The sequence below is a fragment of the Carlito syrichta genome, unplaced genomic scaffold, assembly GCF_000164805.1.
Source record: "Carlito syrichta isolate Samal-C Ts95f unplaced genomic scaffold, Tarsius_syrichta-2.0.1 Scaffold302558, whole genome shotgun sequence".
Classification (NCBI taxonomy): Eukaryota; Metazoa; Chordata; class Mammalia; order Primates; family Tarsiidae; genus Carlito; species Carlito syrichta.
This window is the reverse complement of record NW_007246654.1, coordinates 170,448-183,420: the sequence shown is the minus strand read 5'-3', so window position 1 is coordinate 183,420 and position 12,973 is coordinate 170,448. Positions and strand designations below refer to the sequence as shown.

Below are 12,973 nucleotides of genomic sequence, written 5' to 3'. Positions count from 1 at the left end.
AGCCTTGGGCGTGTGGCCGAGGGCGAAGGAGCCCCTGGGCGTGCGGACTCACGGGCCGAGGGGACGGGGACCCAGAGGACCCAGGAGCGGGGAGGGTCCGCACACAGCTGCGTAAGGGGCCCTGGGCTGGGCTGGCAGATGAACGGGAGGGCTCTGGACGCTTCCGCTGGAGGCCGCGCAGGAAGAGGCTGGGCCTCCGCGTCCCCGTCCGCAAGCAGGGTGGCGGGACCTGCCTCCAGCTTAACTGTGGACTTCAGCAGCCTGAGGGGCAGGGAGTGCTGTTTACAAGCGGATGCTGCAGCCCTGTCTGGGGCCTTGCTGGGCGCAAGGGCTCTGCTTGGCTGCACTTGGGAAAGGAGGTCGGGTCGGGCGGTGACTTTGCCTCCTAGCTCCGCAGTGAGTGGGGACCGTGAGGTCCTCCCAGTCCCCCAGGGGCTTGGCTGCCCTGCGCTGGAGTGGCATTCGTTCCCATGCTAACAGTTTTTTGAGAACTCATTTTGTGCCAGGCGCTGTTCTAGGGCATGGAGTCATGAGCACGCTTGGTGCAGACGGGTAGAAGACATGTCAACACAGAGCGAGGGCCCTGCAGACCGAAGCCAGGCGCTGTAAATAAAACACAGGCAGGCTAACCGCCAGAGACGCTCGAGGAGGGCTTCTCTGAGGAGGTGACAAGAGAGCTGAGCCCAAGCTAGGGAGAGGGCAAGCACAAAGGTCCTGAGGTGGAGATCAGCTGAGCCTGTTTGAAGAAAAAGATGAAAGCCAGTGGCTGGGGAGTGGAAGAGAACCAGGCAGAGCAGTTGGCAGGAGTCAGATCAGATGGGGCCTTGGAGGCAGAAGGAAGAGGCCCGGGCCTGTCCTTCCTCCTGGGGACCCCTGCCTGGGCTGTTGGCAGAAGTAGCATCTCTAGGACAGTGTCCACCTTTCTGCTGCCCCCTGGCTGAAGGCAGTGGGGGAGGGGCAAAGTCACATGGCCTGTGTCCTATGGAGCCTTCCCATCCTGTGTTGGCAGGAGGATTTGAAGGCTCAACAGCCTGCTGTGGGTGGGAAGCACAGAGAGGGCCTTTAGAGACTCTCTCCTCTGCTTAGGGTTCTCCTCAGGGTTTCCCATCCAGTAGCTCTAGGGTGAGGTCTGGTCAGTTCCATTGCACAAATGAAAGATGGGGAAGCTGAGGCCCAGAGCAGGGAAGGCCCCTGTCCAGGGGCTCACAGCAGGTCTGTCCTGCACTGCGTGACCATGACTGGAGCCAGCACCCTATAGACAGGTGGGAGGGAGGGAGGATGGGAGTCAGATGCCTGAGCAGTGGATGGGATTTTTTTTTTTTTTTTGAGTTAGCTTCTCACTCTCTTGCCCAGGCTGGAGTGCAGTGGCACAATCATAGCTCACCACAGCCTCCGACTCCTGGGCACAAGCAGTCCTTCTGTGTTAGCTTCCCAAGTAACTGGGACTACAGGTACATGCCACCACATCCAGCTTTTTTATTTTTATTTTTCACTTTAAAAAAAAATTTTGAGTAGGAGTCTCACTCTGTCATCTGGGCTGGAGTGCAGTAGCACGCTCATGCCACCACAGCCTCAACCTGCTGAGCTCAGGCGATCCTTCCGTCTCAGCCTTCCAAGTAGCTGGAAACACAGCCATGTACCTGGCTGATTTTTTGATTTATTGTAGAAATGAGGTTTCACCATGTTGCGCAGGCTGGTCTTGAACCCCTGAGCCCAGGCAATCCTCTCGCCTCGGCCTCCCAAAGTGCTGGGATTACAGGCGTGAGCCACTGTGCCCGGCCTTTTTTTTCCTCCACTCTTTGTAGAGATGAGGTCTTGCTGTGTTGCCTAGGCTAGTCTTGAACTCCTGGGCTCAAGTGAACTTCCAGGCTCCACCACCCAAAGTGCTGGGATTACAGGTGTGAGCCAAATGGGTGGAATATTAATGAGGGTGGGAGACTCCTTCCCAGGTGGAAGAAATATCTGTCCTAATATCTCTGGTCTTGAGAGGCCTAGAGTTTTGGCCAAGGACGCTCTGCATCCCATGAACATCCTCATCTGAGCTGTGAGCACAGTGGCTAACACTTGTAATCCCAGGATGAGGCCAGGGTGAGATGGTTGCTTGAACCCAGGAGTTAGACACCAGCCTGGGCAACATAGCAAGACCTCATCTCTATTAAAAAAAAAAAAAAAGATTAAAAAAAATTAGCTAAGTGTGGTGGTGAGTGCCTGTAGTTCTAGCTACTTGGGAGTCTGAGGTAGAAGGACTGCCTGAGCCTGGGATGTCAAGGCTGCAGTGAACCATGATTGTGCCACTGCACTCCAGCCTGGACAGCAGAGTGAGATCCCGACTCAAAAAAAAAAGAAAGAAAAAGAAAAAAAAATTATCCTCTGAGAATCATTTACCTGTTACTGTAGTCTGCACTCTACCCCTTCCTCACTGCTCTCAGCCAGCCTTCCTGCCTTCCTCTTTTTTCTGAGCTTCCAACCCTTCTCACTTTTCTATCAGTGCTTGAGCTTCTCTCCCCAAGACCAGGAGCTCATCCAAGGGAAAAGCAATGAGCATCACTAGGTGAAGGGGAGAATGTGAATGTCCTGGACCATTTGTCTAATGGAATTAAAAGCAGAGAAGGATCTCATCTCTACAATAAATCAAAAAATTAGCTGGGCATGGTAGCTCATGCCTGTAATTCCGGCTATTTGGAAGGCTGAGGTGGAAGGATCGCTGGAGCCCAGCGGGTCGAGGCTGCGGTGGCCAGGAGCGGACACTGCACTCCAGTCTGGGCGACAGAGTGAGACTCCAACTCAAAAAAAAAAAGCAGAGAAGGCCAGGGACTTATTCCTTCTGCCTTTCGTTTCCTCCTCTGTACAATGGGGGCAATACTCGTTGTATCTTAGAGGCTGGTGCCATCATTAAGTGTGTTACCTTGTGTAAAGCACTGAGCACTGTGTTTGCATGCAGGAAACATGCGGTATATTTTTAAAGAATCGTTACTTGAGTTATCTGATAAACTTTGATGCAAATGGCGATTCTGACTCAAGAACGAAGCCCCATAACTCCAGTGTGGTCATGGGACCAAGTGCCGGGGCGGCAGCAGCAGCAGGGGCATCACCTGGGAGCGTGTCAGAAATGCAGACCCTCAGTTTCACCCCAGGTCTGCTGGAGCTGTACCTACATGTTGATAACACCCTGGGTGATTCCCACATCTCGTCTGAAAGCACAGCTCTAGGTCAGGCCTGGTGCCCTTGACCCACTGGTGGAGAAACAGAGCCCCGGAAAGGGGTACCTGGCAAACTGTTGATCGGGGGCCTGGGCTCTGGAGCCAGACAACTTGGACTGCAGGCCTGGCAGGTGGCTGTCCCTCTGAGCTCCACATAGTGGGGATGACATAAGCACTGCCCTCTCCATGTTGCTTCTCGGCAGGGGAGAGGATGCTTCAGTTTTAGCAAGGGAACAGCCTGGGAAGAGCAGCTGGCGCATCTCCCTCCCCTACTCAGACCCTATAGTAATAGGGGCTTCCAAAGGGGCCCATGGACCTGTAAGCCAATTCTTTCCCCTTCCGTGCCCTCCAGCCCTCTTCTGGTAAGGAGAGAAGCAATACCTTTGTTTGTGTGTTGCTTTCGTAGACGTTTACCTTTCCTGCTTTTGTTTGATTCTTACAGCAACCTTGTTAGGTAGGCATTATTGTCCCCATGACACTAGAGGGAAGTGACTTACCCCAGCTCACACAGCAAGCATGTGGCAGAACCAGAAGTGCAACCCAGGTCTGCCCAACTTCTTAACCTGTGGTAGCTGCTAGGTTTTCAGCGGTAAATTAGTCAGACTCAAATGGGCTAAAGCAGAAAAGGGGATTTGTTGGGTTTTTTTACGAATGAAAAATGTGAGATGTGGGAGTGGCTTAGGTATGGCTGAATCCAGGACTCAGATTATCTCATCAAGATCTTCTCCATCTGTTTCCCAGCTCTGTGCTCTCTGTGCTGACTTTACTCTCAGGTTGGTCCCCAACTATGGGGTCAGAGTGATTAGCTCTGGCTTACTGATTTCAGCAGAAAGAGAGTGTTTCCTGGTAATTAGAGCAGAAGTCTCAGGGCAGATTCTCATTGGCCAGGGTGATGGAACATCCTGATTAACAAGGCTTAGCTCACACATGTATTCCCTGGGGTTGTGAAGAAATGGAGTCAGAGAGTTAGGGGAGCTGAGGGTCCCCTCAGGAAAACAGGATGCTGTGGGCAACAGGAGCCTAGATTCTGGATAGGCAGCACCAAGAGAAGGCCACCCTACCCTCCCTACCCTGGGTTCCACCTGGCTCCTCCCACTCCCAGTCCCTATTCCATGGACTTCTCTGCACAAGAGGCCTCTCAGCTTCCTGGTGACTGCTGAGTGCTTGACCTGGGACTGCCTGATATTCTGTCCTAGGCCAGAACTGGTGTTGGGCTGATGGGGGTGGAGGAGTCTGTAGAATCTCCCTCCTTCCTGTGGGTCACAGATGTTCTCAACTCAAAGTCACTTACTGGTTATTATTTCATGCCATCAGAAGGTATGCAGGAGGCGTCACGCCTTCTTCCATCTGTAAGCTCCCCAAGGCTCAGCAGGGTGGTGTCACCCTCACAGGCATGCAGGATGGCACAGTTCCAGACATTACACCCTCCATAGCCACACATGTGTGCAGGTTCACATGCCCTTGCCTCACCCAGCCACTGGCCAGGAGCAGACGAGCCACTCTTCTTGACTTTGACCAGAGCCACTCTGCAGGGCACTGTTGGCTGCAGGAAGGATGGTTATTCATTTGGTGGACTGTCCCACACATCGTTAGATGTTTGGCAGCTCTGGACTCTGTACGTGAAAAATCCACAGTCCCCCATCCCCAGTGGTCATTGTATCCAGCTAGATTACTGCTCCATGTCAGCCTCATCCCAGCGACCAGTAGCTTAAATTAATTGAAGTTCAGCTTCTGGTGCTGGAGAGGGACTCCTGCCCTGAACTCAGGCCTTCTGAAGGGATCCTGTACAAAATACCAGCTTGTTAGCAAGGGAGAAGGGGATGGTTTCTGGTGGGGATGCCATCTACAGGTCAACCTCAGTTGCAAAGTATACAGTGGCTCAGGCTAGAAACTGCAGCATCAGCCTTCCGTGGCCTTCTTCAACCCTGTGCTTGATCCATTAATGTGTCTTGTTGGCTGACCTTCCCAAAAATCTCCCCAATTTCTCTGCTCCACCTGAACTGCACTAGTGCCACCCTATCTTCTCTTGCCTGGACTGGCAGCTCTTCATGGCCTCTTGGTCCCACTCTTCCCCTGCTCAGTCCATTCTCCCTGCCAGCCAGTGGACTCCATCTCCTCCTAACATGTTCTGGTTTACACTTAGAGTGAAGTCACATTGCATGTGGGCAGACTGTCCTGTTTGACCTGACCCTGCCAATCTTTCTGATACCATCTCCAGATACCCTGACCTGCTTTTTGCCCTTTGGCTAGGCCACGCCTGTTTCTACATCTGCATCTTTGTACTCACTGTTCTCTCCCTGGAATGTTTTTTGTCCAGATTTAACCAAGGATGGCTCCTTCTCATTTTAGATCTCAGCTCAAATGTTACCTTGTCTGACCACCCACTCTAAAGCAGTACTGCTTTACATTCATTGGGATTGAAATAAATATAAGGCCAAGATAGTAAGATTATTCCTATCTGTTGCATGACAGCCTGTGTACACACTGCCCAGGACATGTGTGGAGGCCCCTTGGGGTTGGGGACCCAGGCGACTTCGTACTGCTCAGGTATCCTCAACACGGGGTTTCCGTCTTGTGGTCTGAGATGGCTGCTCTTGTTCCCATCATTATCTCATATTCCTGCCAATGAGAAGGGAGAAGAGCACGACCTGAAACAGGCAAGCTTCTCTTTGCTCATATCCAGTTGGATAAAGCTTGACCACATGACCATACCCAGGTGCAAGGAAGCTGGGAAATATCCATTGCACTGGGAAGCTATGTGCAAGCTAAACTTCTGGGTTGTGCTACTAAAGGGAAGGGTCAGTGTTGGGCAGTCTCTACTGTGTTTCTTATCATTCCATTCCACCCTGTTTCTTCTTAGCACTTATCTCTAGAAGTGTGCTTTTTAAATACGGGTTATCGTGCTTGCTGTTGATCTCCCCTTCCTGTGAGGGCAAGCCTTGCCCACCCTGTTTCCTGCTGTGTCCCAGCATCTAAATTTGGGCCTAGTGCTCAGCAGGTGCACTTGCTAGGGTCTGCTGGTGAGCAAGAGAATGCACGCGTGCAGGGTGGGTTTCTTGGCCCACCTCCTCCATCAGTGTGGAACAGGGAAGGAGTCACCTTCTTTCTTAGGATCTGCTGTGTGCCAGGCATTCATTTTCCTCTCTATATTCCCTGTCACCCTGCAGGCTGCTGTTATATCTTCGTCTTTTAGGTGAAACTGTGATTCTAGAGCCTGTCAGTTGCCCACAGAGAGAAGGGTGGAGTGACCTGAGTTTTCAGCCCCCTTCCTCGAGTTCTTCTCTCCCCTTCATACAGAGGCAGCACCAGCATTCAATGACTTGGACAAGTGGTGGGGATGGCCCTAAATTCCCCCGCTTTTTCTCAGGCTTGCTGCTGCTCAGAGGTGGTGTTGGTGACAGCCCAGGCAGGGTCTCCTGTTGCTTTGCTGCAGACAGACCTTGGCTCCGGGCTGCTCCTTGCTGAGGGGAGACTTGGACATGTCACCAGGAGGCACCTGTTTTACTTTGTAAACGTTATCCAGACCAGAGGTATGCAGCTCCATGAGTTACCATGCAGGGAACGTGTGCATGTACCTGGCACCCGGGTCAAGCCCCCAGAAGCTGGCATGCCTCCAGTGGCCACGCCCTCCATCCTGCAGAGGCAACCCTTGTGCTTGTTTCTACACGGGTCACACGCACGTCGGCTCTCCTGTGTGACTTCGCTCCACGTCATGCCCGTGCAGTTCATGCACGTTGCCTATAGCAGCAGTTCATTCTTTCTACTGTGGTGTGGGATCCACTGCAGGGACCTGCCACCATTCATGCACATTTTCTGCTGTTGGGAGGTGTCTGGGCAGCTCCCAGCCCGTGGCAGTTGTGAATGGCCTATTCTAAATATTGGCACCTGTCAAGTCCTGGTGCCCGGGGCCACACGTGGCTCACCCTGAACTCCCTGCAAGAGTCCTCTCTCGGGAGTCCATGTCTCAGTTTTCCAGCCACACCATCAGCTCCCCCACCCCATTGTGGTCCCTGGCACTCCACACAACCAGCTCTTTTGTCTTCCAGGCCAAACTCTTTATTTTTTTTAAGTTGGAGTCTCACTCTGTTGCCCAGGCTAGAGTGCAGTGGCACACTCATGGCCACTGCAGCCTTGACCTGCTAGATTCAGGTGAGCCTTCTATCTCAGGCTTCTAAGTAGCTGGAACTACAGGAGCATGCCACCACACCTGGCTGATTTTTTAAAAAATTATTGTAGAGATGAGGTCTCACCAAGTTTCCCAGGCTGGTCTCAAACCCACGGGCTATGACAATCCTCTCACCTCAGCCTTCCAAAGTGCTGGGATTATAGGTGTGAGCCACCGCATCCAGCCCAGGCCAGAATCTTGCTCTCTCCTGCTCAGATCATCATGATCATCATGAGGACACCTGGCCAGGGCCCACCTTGTCTCTGTCTTCATCCCTGCAGACTCAGTTCCCTCTGGCCCCTCCACAGTGCCCCTTTTCCCCCTGCCTGTCTCCACTTGGAAACCTCCTGTGTGTGTCCCAGGCACATCTCAATGCCCCATCCATTTGTGTCCGCCTTTCCAGGGCAGAGCAGAGGAAGACATGGGCTTGAGGGTCCAGCTGAGGAGTGCACACACCTAGCTCTGGTGCCTAGCAGCTGTGTGGCCTTGGTGCCAGATGTGAGTTGGGTAGCCTAAGTAAGTTCTACGTGGTGTGGCAGGTTGGGACGTAACTGGCCGCTCCCAAGAACTTCCCACAGGCATGCCACAACCTCACGGTTGTTACCCCCATCCCAGGGGGTAAACTGAGGCACAGAGAGGACAAGAAAGTAAGGGGCAGGGCTGCATCGAAACCCAGAGCCTGTGGCCTTAAGCACCCTGCTCGCTGCCTCCCTATCCTTGGGCCCCTCAGGACTGAAAGGACTCTGGGGATGCCAGGTCCGTTGTATGGCCATGCCTGGCACACAGAGATGCTCAGCTGATGGGGGCATTTGTTACCATTTAGGGGTCATGAGACAGAGGCTGATGAGGGACAGGGCCCTGCCTGGGACTTGGCTCGTGACCTGTGCAGAGGCCTCACCTCCTCGTCCCCCCACACGCCTGGGGTGAGCGGCCCGGTGGGGAGCGTGGGCCCCTGTACGCTCCATGCGACCCCTCGCATCTTGCCCTGGAAGCCTGAGACCCAGAGGAGGAGGGTGGTGGCCCAGGCCACACAGCCCCTCTGCTGCTCATTGAGGTGGCTCTCACTCCCCCAGGGTTGGCTGCTGGCAGGATGGACACCCTGGAGGAGGTGATCTGGACCAATGGGAGCACAGTGTTGCCCCCACCCCTGGCGCCAAACATCAGTGTGCCTCATCGCTGTCTGCTGCTGCTCTACGAGGACATTGGCACCTCGAGGTGAGGCCCTCACGATCCCAATGGGCGGTCCGTCGGGGGTGGGGGGGTGAGCTGCGTGTCGGAGGCGGGTGCATACACAGCCCCCCCAGCGAGCCAGCCTCTGTGCCCGTCTCCAGGGTCCGGTACTGGGACCTCTTGCTGCTCATCCCTAACGTGCTGTTCTTCATCTTCCTGCTCTGGAAGCTTCCGTTTGCTCGGGCCAAGATTCGCATCACCTCCAGCCCCATTTTTATCACCTTCTACATCCTGGTGAGTTCACTCCAACTGATGACAGAACACCCAACTCCAATGGTCTTAGGCCAAAAAAAAAAAAAAAAAGGGAATTAACTGCCTCTGTAATGAAAACAAACTTCAGATCCAGGCAATTAAATGATGTCATGAGGACTCTGTCCCTGCGTCTCTGCTCTGTTTCGGGCCTTATCTCAGAAGAGTTCTCCCCATATGGTGTTATAGATGGCCAACATCCTGCCTCTACCAACTGAGGCAGAGAATACCTCTTTCGTGATGGTGCCAGTGCAGACCTGGGATTTCCTCTGACTGGCCCACCTTGAGTCCTGTCCCCAGTCACTGAGGCTAGCAAGGAAAGGGGTACTTTGGAGCTGGAAGAGCAAGATCAGCTCAGCCAGGCCACATGGACTGAGGGAGGAGGGTGGTCCCAAAAAGAATATTGGGGAGCTGGTACTAGAGTGAAGGGAACGGATGCTGGGTGGGGAAAAATGTCCCCTGTAGCCTCTTTCCATCCACCCATCCGTCCATCCGCCCTTCCATTCTGTGAGACTCTTTGGAGCAGACTTCTTACTTGATAGGAGAGTCTGCATTCTTGCCGCTTGGTGGTCCTGGTGCATGTTGCTTGGGGAGAAGTGTCAGGGCTGTGGTTGAGAAGATGGTTCCAGGTGTGGGCTGTCCAGCTCACCGCCTCAGAGCCGCTTTCCCTGCTTGGAGGAGTCAGCCTGATGACCTGAAGTCCTCCCCTCTCTGTGGCTCTTAGCTACCACCAGCTGAGAGCAGAGTGGCTTCCTGGTCTCCTCTTTGTGGTCTGGCTCAGAGCATCCAGGTAAAGGAGTGGGCGGAGCGGGGGACAGGCAGAGAGGCAGGTGGGGGCCCAGGGAACCCTGGAGACTGTGGAGTCTGCAGGGGCCGCTGGCTGACTGGGGCCCCCTCCCCTGTGAGATGGTGGTGGGCAGGGGTGGGAGCTAAGTCCTGCTTTTTTCTCTGTCTCTCTAGCTGCCTCTCTGACCATTTACTTATTTATGTATTTATTCAACAGATATTAAGCCCCCATTTAATGCCAGATAGATGTCCTTTCTAGGGGAGTGGGCAGGAAGAAAGGGCCAGGGCTGATGCCCAGGAACTTACGTAGTACCTCAGTTTGCTTACTTTTGGAAACTTTATCCTAAAGAGTTCAGGAAGCAGTGATAAGAGTGGACTCCCAGCCATGCTGCTGTGTGACCTTGGGCCACTGGCTTGGCTTCTCTGTGTCTCGGTGCTCTCCTCTGTAATATGTGTTGGATGTGCTTTAATCTGTGACATTCTTGTGAACACCAAATGAGACAGCCTGCATAGCTCCAGCCCAGAGAGAGGCCCAGCCTGCTCTCTGCCTCAGAATTGAAAGGACTCTAGGGGTGCCGGATCTGTCATATTGCCATGCCTGGCACACAGAGACGCTCAGCTGATGGGGGCATTTGTTACCATTTGGGGGTCATGAGACAGAGGCTGAGGTGAGGATGGGGCCCTACCTGGAGGTTGACCTGTGCAGAGCCCACACCTCCCCTTCCCCCTGCCAGCCTTGGGTGAGCTGCCGGGTGGAAAGCATGGGATACAATAGGCATTTGGCAGTTTGCTGCTTTTGCAGCCTGCCCTGCTGACACAATGTTTGTGGCAGGAAAGACAGGACATATGTATCTGGACTCTTTGGCTTGTATGTGGCAGAAAACTCAGCTCAAACTCACGGGAGCCAGAGGAAACATACTGACCAAGAAACTGAGGTCTCAGGGCTTCAGGCACAGATGGATCCAGGGGCTTACCGATGCTTTTGAGGCATCATCTCCATCTCCCACCTTGGGTTTTCCCAGGTGGCCCTGTTCACCAGCACTCTTTATTCGTATGGCACCAGGCTTGTGTACCCTCCCCTGCCTTTCTTGTTCTGGGTCTGACTTTCATCAGGCACGCTTGGGTCCCAGGCCCATCCCTGAGCCAGCCCTGAGCCCAGGGAATGACATACGCCCTGGGTACCAGGCCCATCTCTGAAGCCAGGAGTGGTGGGCTCAGCCTCACCTGGAACCACATGAAGGAGAAGTGAGGAGGGGAGAGGGGGATGGACGCCAGGCTGACAAGTGCCACAGGTGCTGAGCTGGCACTTTTGTGAAACCTGCTAGGCTGGCAGCTTTACCCAAAGGTCTCTGCAACCTCTTCCCTGTGGCCTTCTTCTCCCAGTTCCCCACGTCCTGGAATTAAAGCCGTGAATCTGATCATACTAATAGCAAGTGTGTACTCAGCCCTTCCTGGGTACAATTGACCGTCCCAAAACTCAAATGCAATAGGTGCTGTTTTTAACCTCACTTTATGGATGAGGAAACTGAGGCACAGAGCTGGGGAGCAGCAGAGCAGGGACCTGGAATCAGCATGTATGGCTCCCCTCTGCCCATCCCTACTAACCATTCCAAGGCTCTGGGTGCTGGCCAGGAAACTGGGGCCCCGCCTCTCAGATCCAGCTCCTGCAAGCCTTGTCTCCCCTCCTGGAGCCTGCCCCTCACTGCCCTGTGTCTTGCCCTGGGCTTGCTGTCCCTGCCGGTGCCTGACTCTGTCCGTCACTCCCTCCCTCGTCTGCCAGGTGTTCGTGGTAGCGCTGGTGGGCATCGCCCGGGCCGTGGTGTCCATGACGGTGAGCACCTCGGACGCTGCTACTGTTGCTGATAAGGTGTGGCTGGGCCCGCTGAGAGGGAGGCCGGGCGTGCGGGTGGGGGTGCTGGCCCCAGGCTGATGTTCTGCCCACTCTGTGTCCAGATCCTGTGGGAGATCACCCGCTTTTTCCTGCTGGCCATCGAGCTGAGCGTGATCATCCTGGGCCTGGCCTTCGGTGCGTGTGCTGCTGGGGTCTCAGGCCTGGGCCCACACTCTCCCTGCCCCTCCCCGGCTGCGGGCCAGCCCTGACACGGTCACCGGGGCTGGCACCTGCTGACTGACCAGCACGTTTCTTCCAGGTCACCTGGAGAGCAAATCAAGCATCAAGCGGGTGCTGGCGATCACCACAGTGCTGTCCCTAGCCTACTCTGTCACCCAGGTAAGAGGGTGGGCGGGGGTGGGAGGCGCTGGAGGCAGGATGGGCTGGACATCCACTGCTTCTGGTCCCCGGTCCGTGTTCTCGAAGGCTAAATGCATCTGAGCAGCCACCTGGGGTGCGTGTTCTTGACCTGCTCTGAAATTCAGAGCCAGGGGAGTGAGAGGCTCAGACCCCGCTGCTGACAAATGCTCCCCAGTGAGGGAGAAGGCAGGTCAGCAGACAACCTGAGAGCCGTGCAACTGGAGGCCCCTTTCTTGGGTTGGGGGCAAGGGCCGCATGTTACCTCTCTCTGCCCCTGCCCCCCATGACTTAGCTTAAGACTGTGCCCGTTGTGGGTGCTGGTGCTAGGTGAGCAGAATGTGGCTAGAACACAGGTGGGCAGGTGGCGAGGGTCGGGCCAAGGCTGCGCGTGGTGTGGTGGAGAGCTTAGGGGGCTTTACATCAGGGAAGCCCCTGGAGGGGCCTGTCCGGGTGGTAGAAGCCTGTGAGACCCCTCCCTTCCCACCTGCTCTTACAGGGGACCCTGGAGATCCTGTACCCCGATGCCCACCTCTCGGCCGAGGACTTCAACATCTACGGGCACGGCGGCCGCCAGTTCTGGCTGGTCAGCTCCTGCTTCTTCTTCCTGGTGAGGGGCAGGCCGGGGCATCCCCGGGGGCCAGGCAAGGGACTGGTGCCTAGGTCTGGGGTCAGGCTTGGCCTGGGGCCCCAGCACCCTTCTCAGCCGCGCCCTGTCTCCGTAGGTCTACTCTCTGGTGGTCGTGCTCCCCAAGACGCCGCTGAAGGAGCGCATCTCCCTGCCTTGTGAGCGGCTGGCGGCAGCTCTGGCAGGCTCGGGGCAGGGTGGGCCCCCCTGGGCTGCTGCGGCCGGAACGGAGAGCCTGGCGGGAGGGAGTCCTCCCGGGGCCCCCCGAGTCCCAGGGCTGGGGGGGGCGGGAGGAGAGCCTGGCCGGGCAGGACTCACGCCCGCTCCCCGCACCCAGCGCGCAGGAGCTTCTACGTGTACGCCGGCATCCTGGCGCTGCTCAACCTGCTGCAGGGGCTGGGGAGCGCGCTGCTGTGCTTCGACATCATCGAGGGGCTCTGGTACGCGGGCGGCCGGGCGAGGGCCGA

General features: G+C 55.4%; 1 protein-coding gene across 2 annotated transcripts in view; it reads left to right on the top strand.

Annotated features, from left to right (window-relative positions):
* The first annotated feature begins 3,233 nt into the window (after window positions 1-3,233).
* Window positions 3,234-12,973, top strand: part of TPRA1 (transmembrane protein adipocyte associated 1) — an 11,943-nt gene continuing 2,203 nt past the window's right edge. The window contains exons 1-9 of one of the 2 annotated variants that reach the window (XM_008056848.2): window positions 3,234-3,327; window positions 8,439-8,580; window positions 8,697-8,829; window positions 11,411-11,497; window positions 11,584-11,656; window positions 11,781-11,860; window positions 12,378-12,488; window positions 12,604-12,664; window positions 12,844-12,948. In XM_008056848.2, the coding sequence (XP_008055039.1) occupies window positions 8,456-8,580; window positions 8,697-8,829; window positions 11,411-11,497; window positions 11,584-11,656; window positions 11,781-11,860; window positions 12,378-12,488; window positions 12,604-12,664; window positions 12,844-12,948 (775 nt within the window). In that variant the 5' untranslated portion in view covers window positions 3,234-3,327; window positions 8,439-8,455. Of the gene's footprint in view, window positions 3,328-8,435; window positions 8,581-8,696; window positions 8,830-11,410; window positions 11,498-11,583; window positions 11,657-11,780; window positions 11,861-12,377; window positions 12,491-12,603; window positions 12,665-12,843; window positions 12,949-12,973 lie in introns of those variants that run through there. The other variant, XM_008056849.2, reaches the window with a different exon arrangement.